At 47.1% G+C, this 9,559-nt stretch overlaps 1 protein-coding gene and 1 long non-coding RNA gene across 2 annotated transcripts in view; both read left to right on the forward strand.

The window, feature by feature from the left end:
• Positions 1 to 4,816, forward strand: part of LOC115160183 (ceramide glucosyltransferase) — a 44,141-nt gene extending 39,325 nt beyond the window's left edge. Inside the window, exons 6-9 of the mRNA XM_029710565.1 lie at positions 684 to 862; positions 1,812 to 1,898; positions 2,410 to 2,596; positions 3,139 to 4,816. Of these exons, the coding sequence (XP_029566425.1) occupies positions 684 to 862; positions 1,812 to 1,898; positions 2,410 to 2,596; positions 3,139 to 3,309 (624 nt within the window). The 3' untranslated portion in view covers positions 3,310 to 4,816. The remainder of the gene's footprint in view (positions 1 to 683; positions 863 to 1,811; positions 1,899 to 2,409; positions 2,597 to 3,138) is intronic.
• Positions 4,817 to 6,439: 1,623 nt separating this feature from the next.
• Positions 6,440 to 7,705, forward strand: LOC115160184 (uncharacterized). Its single transcript, XR_003869025.1, has 2 exons — positions 6,440 to 6,716; positions 6,754 to 7,705. It is a non-coding gene; the product is annotated as an uncharacterized LOC115160184 (long non-coding RNA).
• The last annotated feature ends 1,854 nt before the right edge of the window (positions 7,706 to 9,559 follow it).

A 9,559-nucleotide genomic window follows, 5' to 3' on the forward strand; every position in this document is an offset into this window, starting at 1 on the left:
TGAGATTGAGCTTGTTGTCATTGCAGGCAGTCTGATGATGCTGTGACACACCGCCCCAGACCATGACGGACCCTCCACCTCCAAATCGATCCTGCTCCAGAGTACAGGCCTCGGTATAACGCCCATTCCTTCGATGATAAACGCAAATCCGACCATCACCCCTGGTGAGACAAAACCGCGACTCGTCAGTGAAGAGCACTTTTTGCCAGTCCTGTCTGGTGCAGTGACGGTGGGTTTGTGCCCATAGGCGAAGTTGTTGCCAGTGATGTCTGGTGAGGACCTGCCTTACAACAGGCCTACAAGTCCTCAGTCCAGCCTCTCTCAGCCTATTGCAGACAGTCTGAACACTGATGGAGGGATTGTGCGTTCCTGGTGTAACTCGGGCAATAGTTGTTGTCATCCTGAAAAAGGGGACATTTCTTTTTTTTTGCTGAGTTTGTGATTGTATACAAATGTAATGTGATTTATGTAGTGGTTAAATATTATATCTGTTTGGCCGCATTGCAACCAATTTGCGGTCTACAAAATATTTATAATTATGATCTGGCCAAATGACCATCCACTCAAGAAAAAAAATCGGCCCCCGGCTGAATCTAGTTGATTTTCCCTGGTCTAGGGGTCTTAGGCCTGTCTAAATGATCAGTAATCTGTCCTACCAGTAATCTACCTCCTTTTCCTAACAGGTGTATTTTGGCACGTCCCACCCGCGCTCCTACATCTCAGCCAACGTGACAGGTATTAAGTGTGTGACCGGAATGTCATGTCTGATGAGGAAAGATATCCTGGACCAGGCTGGAGGGCTGATCGCCTTCGCTCAATACATCGCTGAGGACTACTTCATGGCGAAGGCTATCGCTGACAGGTGCAGTCATTACTTTATCTTCCATGTTAGCGCTAGAAGGAGTTGGCGCGTCGGCGCTGGGAGAGGAGTTGGCGCGTCGGCGCTGGGAGAGGAGTTGGCGCTGGGAGAGGAGTTGGCGCGTCGGCGCTGGGAGAGGAGTTGGCGCGTCGGCGCTGGGAGAGGAGTTGGCGCGTCGGCGCTGGGAGAGGAGTTGGCGCGTCGGCGCTGGGAGAGGAGTTGGCGCGTCGGCGCTGGGAGAGGAGTTGGCGCGTCGGGGCTGGGAGAGGAGTTGGCGCGTCGGGGCTGGGAGAGGAGTTGGCGCGCCGGCGTCGGGGCTGGGAGGAGTTGGGGCGCCGGCGTCGGCGCTGGGAGGAGTTGGGGCGCCGGCGTCGGCGCTGGGTGGAGTTGGGTAGCGCCGGCGTCGGGGCTGGGAGGAGTTGGGGCGCCGGCGTCGGGGCTGGGAGGAGTTGGGGCGCCGGCGTCGGGGCTGGGAACTCCCTGATATTTGTTTTCCATTTCATTTCTATTGTTTACATCTTTGCCTTCTAGTCCTCCCCCAACACGGTGGCCTGTCTCTCGTCCTCCCCCAACACGGTGGCCTGTTTTATTGATTATTGTGCCACTAAACATCAGTAATTGATCATGCTGCGGTATGGTTTATTGATGCGCTTCCATTGGAATGAGACCCTGGTCTCAATTGGGCTACCCTGAAGTAAAAAATGTGTGTGGCTATGGTCCAGGTCCTTCTATAGGTGTTAAACGGGAAGACCATGATGATGGTTCCTCACCCTGAATATAGGCCAGGACTAACTGTAATCCACGGTCGGTTTTCTGTAAACCGACACTAGAAACGCCAGCTAACTTAACCCAAATCACTGCTAGCTAACAATCAATGGGAGTGATTGCAACTGAACTTCCCCTTTTTTAACTGAAGGCTCACTGTTTCCTTTGTCCCTCCCTTTTCTCACAGGGGATGGAAGTTCTCCATGGCAACGCAGGTAGCCATGCAGAACTCTGGGTCCTATTCGATTGGTCAGTTCCAGTCCCGCATGATCAGGTAAGCCATCAGGGCTTTGTGTTTGTCCCCATATCCCACAGTGGAAGACCCAGAGGTATAAAGTGTCACACACACACCCATTGTTCTAGAGCAGGGGTGTCAAACTGAGTTCCTGGAGGGCCCACGGGTCTGTGGGAACTGAGTTCCTGGAGGGCCCACGGGTCTGTGGGAACTGAGTTCCGGAGGGGCCCGCGGGTCTGTGGGAACTGAGTTCCCGGAGGGGTCTGTGGGAACTGAGTTCCCGGAGGGGTCTGTGGGAACTGAGTTCATGGAGGGGCCCGCGGGTCTGTGGGAACTGAGTTCCTGGAGGGGCCCGCGGGTCTGTGGGAACTGAGTTCCTGGAGGGGTCTGTGGGAACTGAGTTCAACACATTGTTCTAGTTTATTTCAACATGTTTATTTAGCTGTTGTATTAGTCTCTTAATAGTCCATTTTGAAGTCCACTGACTGACCTGCTACATTTGGGGGAAAATTCTTCAGTTTCTACTATGGTGTCTGATCCTCCCTGTCAGGTGGGCCAAGCTTCGTATCAACATGCTCCCCGCCACCATCTGTGAGCCCATCTCAGAGTGTTTCGTAGCCAGCCTGATCATTGGCTGGGCAGCGCATCACGTGTTCCACTGGGATATTATGGTCTTCTTCATGTGCCACTGTCTGGCCTGGTTCATCTCTGACTACATCCAGCTCCGAGGAGTTCAGGTACACACACACACACACACACACACTGTCTGGCCTGGTTCATCTCTGACTACATCCAGCTTCGATGGGTCCACAGACCGGTTTAGGTACCGGATGGAGTACTCTCTCTTCCTAATACTATACTAGCTCTCAATAGCTGCTTTCACATTGTCACGCTTAATCTGTGCAGCCCAGTGCTAGCTAGAGCCAGAGAGGTTTGAAAGGGAAGAAACTCGAGTAGCGACGACTTCCTGTAACTTGAGACAGAAACATGGGGAATAAAGCATGGGGGAATAAAGCATGGGGGAATAAAGCATGGGGGAATAAAGCATGGGGAATAAAGCATGGGGGAATAAAGCATGGGGGAATAAAGCATGGGGGAATAAAGCATGGGGGAATAAAGCATGGGGGAATAAAGCATGGGGGAATAAAGCATGGGGGAATAAAGCATGGGGAATAAAGCATGGGGGAATAAAGCATGGGGGAATAAAGCATGGGGGAATAAAGCATGGGGAATAAAGCTGTAGCTGGAAAGAAACATATTCCTTTATTTGATCTCACAGGGCGGTGCGCCGGTCTTCTCCAAACTGGACTACGCTGTAGCCTGGTTCATCAGAGAGTCCATGACCATCCAGATCTTCCTGTCGGCCCTGTGGGACCCCACCATCAGCTGGAGAACGGGGCGCTACAGGTTACGATGCGGAGGTACGGCCGACGAGATCCTGGACGTATAGCCGCCTGCAATGAGTCCCACCTACAGGGACAATACCCTGGGTCCAATCACCCCCAGGGACCAGAGACAATGCCAGACACAGACTGAACCCTGTCCCGGATGGCATCCTATTCCCTACATAGTGCACTTTCTGACCTGGGCCCAAACTTGCCTGTACTTTCTGCTCTGCTCAACGGTAGTGGACTATATAAGGAATAGGGTACCATTAGGGACTCGCCCAAAGAGATGGTAACATTTGAGAAGAAGAAACAGCTATGGAATCATCCAAAGTGTTGGCTGTTTTTAAACCTTTGTGTTAAAATGTTTTCATTCTTTATGTTGCTGGTGCTCGTCTTTCCTGTTTTGATTTAAAACTCTTGCTTGGACTATTCTCCAATAGGGAGACCGGGCCCATGGCAGGAGAGAAGGGGTGTATCCCAAATGCACCCTATTTCCTATATATAGTGCACTACTTTTGACCAGAGCCCAATGGGCCTTTTGTGGGAGAGAAGGGTTATGTCCTAAATACACCCTATTCCCTATATAGTGCACTACTTTTGTCCAGAGCCCTATGGGCCCTATAAAGGGAATAAGGTGCCATTTGTAAATAGCGTGACTCTCTTCAGCCAGGCTTTGGGGATACGACATGTACTTCCTACAGTAAGCTATCATTAATATGTTGGTACAATATCTCTAAGTCTCAAGCAGCACTAACTAGAATAATATCGTTTTCCACTCCTTTTTTTCTTTCTTTTTTAATATGAGAACTACTGAAAGCTGTAATTTATGAATTTCCTTTGCTCTGTTTTTTTTATATTTTGTTCCCTGGTCAGATTTATTTTCATGCCATGTGCTGGTACGCTGATCTGTAGTTATCTGAGCCAATAAGATCACAGCTGTACTTACTCATCAGAAGTCTCCTGCTGAGCTCCTGGAGAATTACTTCCTGGTTGTGCAAGCTTTTATTACAACCCAGCACTAACACACTTTGGTCTGGATCATGATTAGCTGATTTGGGTGTGTTAGTGCAGGGCTGGAACAAAAGCCTGACCCTACGGTATGACGCACTATTCTACCTTCACTCCCTGAAGAAATCCTCATCTTAACGTGAAGTTCCTCAGACTGTCTGGTCTGTCAGTGTTCTGTCATTTAAACAGAAGAAGACAGGCAGCAGTATAGAGTTTAGGCTGAAACCTTTTGGGATTTAAAAGTGTATTTTGGTGGGAAGAAATGTTTTCCATCTCCCCCCCCTATTCATTTCATTAGTGTCACATTGTGTAGTGTGGAAGTTCTATAGCTGTAGGTTGTGTGTCCACAATGGCACCCTAATCCCTATCGTTTACTGCTTTTGACCTGGTCCCATGTAGCTCTGTAGTGCACTATGTAGGGTGAACAGGGTTCCATTTGTGACACAGCCTAGGTATTTTGTCGTGTGACTGTATACATAATGTGACTACTGTGCTACCAGGCTTAGACTCTTGGGTTGGATGGCAAACCTATACATACAAGAGAATGCCTTTTAAAGTGAATACTTTTTGTGTCCTCAGTACAATTTCTCTCCCTCCCTCCCTCTCTCTCACTACCCATGTAGCCTCCCTCTCTGTCTCTCTGTGTGTCTCTCTCTCTCTCCTCCCCAGGCTGTCTCTCTCTCTCTCTCTCCTCCCCAGGCTGTCTCTCTCTCTTCCCCAGGCTCTCTCTCTCTCTCTCTCTCTCTCTCGCTCTCTCTCTCGCTCTCTCTCGCTCTCTCTCGCTCTCTCTCGCTCTCTCTCGCTCTCTCTCGCTCTCTCTCTCGCTCTCTCTCTCGCTCTCTCGCTCTCTCTCTCGCTCTCTCTCTCGCTCTCTCTCTCGCTCTCTCTCTCGCTCTCTCTCTCTCTCTCTCCTCCCCAGGCTCTCTCTCTCTCTCTCTCTCTCTCTCCTCCCCCAGGCTCTCTCTCTCTCTCTCTCTCTCTCTCCTCCCCAGGCTCTCTCTCTCTCTCCTCCCCAGGCTCTCTCTCTCTCTCCTCCCCAGGCTCTCTCTCTCTCTCTCTCTCCTCCCCAGGCTCTCTCTCTCTCTCTCTCTCCTCCCCAGGCTCTCTCTCTCTCTCTCCTCCCCAGGCTCTCTCTCTCTCCTCCCCAGGCTCTCTCTCTCCTCCCCAGGCTCTCTCTGTCTCTCTCTCTCTCTCTTCCCCAGGCTGTCTCTCTCTCTCTCTCTTCCCCAGGCTGTCTCTCTCTCTCTCTCTCTCTCTCTCTCTCTATCTCTCTCTCTCTCTCTCTCTCTCTCTCTCTCTCTCTCTCTCTCTCTCTCCTCCCCAGGCTGTCTCTCTCTCTCTTCTCCCCAGGCTCTCTCTCTCGCTGTCTCTCTCTCTCCTCCCCCCCAGGCTGTCTCTCTCTCCTCCCCCCAGGCTGTCTGGACATAGAGCAGTATTGTGAAGTCAGATAATCAGCTGCTATTCGTTATTCTAGGAGATGAATCAGTGGAGTGGAGCGTTAACATGTTGAGCTCAGAAAGTCCCTGGATGTGTCCCAAATTGGACCAGAGCCCTGGTCGAAAGGAATGCACTAAATAGGGGATAGGGTGCAATTTGGGACACAGACCAATGGTAAGCCAGATAGTCCCAATCAGGTCTGGGGGGAAAGAGGACATGAGTAAGAATATAGACTGGTCTAGATATATATTCATTAGACCGTCTACATATTCCTCATTAACACTGGAACACAAAGCTAGATAGACAGCTAGACTGGTCTAATGAGAAGGTTCTGGGTGCCTCCCTATGAGTCTCCCTATGGGTCCTAGTCAAAAGAGAGGCCACGTGACCTCAGAACAGCCTTAATTCATCGGGGCATGGACTCTACAAGGTGTTGAAAGCGTTCCACAGTGATGCTGGCCCATGTTGACTCCAATGCTTCCCCACAGTTGTCAAGTTGGCTGCTGGATATCCTGTGGGTGGAGGACCATTCTTGATACACGCAGGAAATTGTTGAGTGTGGAAAAACCCAGCAGCGTTGCAGTTCTTGACACAAACTGGTGCACCTGGCACCTACTACCATACCCCGTTTTAAAAGCACTTAAATATTTTGTCTTGCCCATTCATCCTCTGAATGGCACACATACACAATCCATGTCTCATTTGTCTTAAGTCATAAAAATCCTCCTTTAACCTGTCTCCTCCCCTTCATCTACACTGATTGAAGTGGATTTAACAAGTGACATCATTAAGGGATCATAGCTTTCACCTGGATTCACCTGGTCAGTCTATGTCAATGGAAAGAACAGGTGTTCTTAATGTTTTGAACTCTCAGTGTATAAGTCTCAGGCCGGACAGGGGTGCCATTTGGGATTTTTTTCCCCCCAGCCTGACAGATACGACTAAACAGAAACATATAATTTCATCATGACCAGGGAGATAGTGGTTTGACGTGGTGCAACACCTGGGTTTAAGCCCAGGGAAGGTCTCAGGCCGGACACCGGGATTTAAGCCCAGGGAAGGTCTCGGGCCGGACCAGGGATACAGTGAAAAAAGCCATTGAGATTCCAGAGCCCCATCAATAACACAGGGTCAAGGCCAAATGGCATGCTATTCCCTATAAAGTGCACTAGTTTTGACTGGACCCTGGTCTCGTGATGGGCCCTGGTCGAAACTAGTACACTATGTAAGGAATAGGGTGCCATTTGGGACGTAAAGATTGTCCTTAGTGACAAAGACAGAGGAAGCAAAAGTAACAGCAATAAGGAATACATTTCGTTTCCTGAACGAGACTTTATTCCACTAAAACAGAATAGATTTAAGATGCATTATCTTCCTGTCTCGTATTGAAACATTTCAGATGATATTGAAAGACTATGTAAATAAAATAACCTTGTGTAGTTCAATAAGACTATTGAATGGAGTCAGATAATGCCTGTAAAATATTGAATGGAGTAATGCCTGTAAAATAGTGAATGGAATAATGCCTGTAAAATATTGTTAGAATACTATTTCTTTAGGCTTTCAGTTAGAGCTGATTTAAGCCACAATAGATGACAGTAGCAACACACACCGTGGAGGTTTGAACAATATTTGCTACTAAATATGGAATAAGGTGCCATTTTGGGACAATAGCCTAGGTGAGCATTACATTTTGATCTGACAGCCATCTTGCTAAATATGGAATAAGGTGCCATTTTGGGACAATAGCCTAGGTGAGCATTACATATGATCTGACAGCCATCTTGCTTCATGGTTGTGAGTGACTATCAGAGCTGTAGTCAGACCGCTGGTCTCCCTCCTCTTTCAACTGTTATCTTCATAAAGTATCTTCTGTTCAATCTGTTCACCTCATTGATTGACAAGTCTACAATGCACTGTACATCTCCTAGTTTAGACTTTTGTGTGTGTGTGTCCATGCTTTTGAGGTCCTTTTTGAACATTGCAAATAAAAAAAAGATTATTATTGTGATGTATCGTGGGGAACTGAACTAGTTTTACTGTTTATGCGTCAGAGTCTCTATGAATATTACATACACTACCAGTCAAGAGTTTGGACACACACCTACTCATTCAAGGGTTTTTCTTTATTTTTACTATTTTCTACATTGTAGATTAATAGTGAAGACATCAAAACTATGAAATAACACATGGAATCATGTAGTAACCAAAAAAGTGTTAAATATAAAATATATTTTGATTTGTTTGAGATTCTTCAAATAGCCACCCTTTGCCTTGATGACAGCTTTGCACACTCTTTGCAATTTTCTCAACCAGCTTCATGAGGTAGTCACCCGGAATGCATTTCAATTAACAGGTGTGCCTTGTTAAAAGTTCATTTTGAATTTCTTAATGTGTTTGAACCAATCAGTTGTGTTGTGACAAGGCAGGGGTGGTATACAGAAGATAGCCCTATTTGGTAAAAGACCAAGTCCATATTATGGCAAGAACAGCTCAAATAAGCAAAGAGAAACAACAGTCCCTTACTTTAAGATGTGAAGGTCAGTCAAACTGGGAAAATTTCAACTTTTAAAGTTTTTCTTCGAGTGCAGTCTTCTGTACTCATGGAACAACTACCTTACGTGCTGACCACACCGTGTGCGTCGCTACATAAATGTACATCTACATGTTATGCAATCATTGCACCCACACTGCTCGCGAGCGTCTGCGTGGCCAGGCGCTAAAATAGAAATTGGTTCTATTTGTGACCCTCAACGCACTGCAAGTCCCGCCTCTCCCATCTCCTCATTGGTTGTTAGGAGCATATACCCACGTCCCATGTCCTCATTGGTTTAAAGGAGCATATACCCACGTGCCATCTCCTCATTGGTTGTTAGGAGCATATACCCACGTCCCATCTCCTCATTGGTTTAAAGGAGCATATACCCACGTCCCATCTCCTCATTGGTTGTTAGGAGCATATACCCACGTCCCATCTCCTCATTGGTTGTTAGGAGCATATACCCACGTGGGTGATTGAAAGATGAACTGAGGTCCACAATCCAGTCGATTGTAGTAATGCTGTAAAGTTGGTTGCCAACCATCATATAAAGTAAAAAAATAATCATTTAAAAAAAAGAAGCCTGAAGGAAGGACGAGAGATTACGAGAAACGAATTTGGTTAACCGTTTTATCTGTGGATTAATAGTTGGAGTTGGAGGACCTTGTGCATTTCAGGTAAAATAACAACACAATGTTTTATATCCCAGGACAAATGAGCTAGCAACAACAAGCTAGCTAGCTAAATTGTCATAAATGTTTAATGCTTTTTGACCGTGTCCCCAAATTAACATAATTGGTTCAGAGTTTGTTTTGCTGTTTCAACCTGCGTGTCGTGACCGCTTCTGGACAAAATCAACTTGTGTGCGGTTTGGTCAGCATGTGACAATTAGGTGACCTGACTTTTTTATGTCTCATTGATGCGATGTTGAGCATCATAACATCTAGCTCATGTTATAACATCTAGCTCATGTTATAACATCTAGCTCATGTTATAACATCTAGCTCATGTTATAACATCTAGCTCATGTTATAACATCTAGCTCATGTTATAACATCTAGCTCATGTTATAACTTGCTGTGATGTGTAGCAGGATATGAGGATAACTACCTAGTGACTGGTGATCAGGTGAAGTCATGAATCTAACTGGCAGGTTGAAGTATCAGGCCATGTTGTTAATGTCCCGGCCTGGCAGTTCTAATGGACCACGGAATCAAAGTGTTCGTTTTTTCCTACGTCCCAAATGGCACCCTATTCCCGATTTTTTTAGTGTACTACTTTAGACCAAGGCCAGCCTATAGGGGTCAACGATAGACTAGCATTGTGTC

This window comes from Salmo trutta, chromosome 23 (assembly GCF_901001165.1).
Source record: "Salmo trutta chromosome 23, fSalTru1.1, whole genome shotgun sequence".
NCBI lineage: Eukaryota > Metazoa > Chordata > Actinopteri > Salmoniformes > Salmonidae > Salmo > Salmo trutta.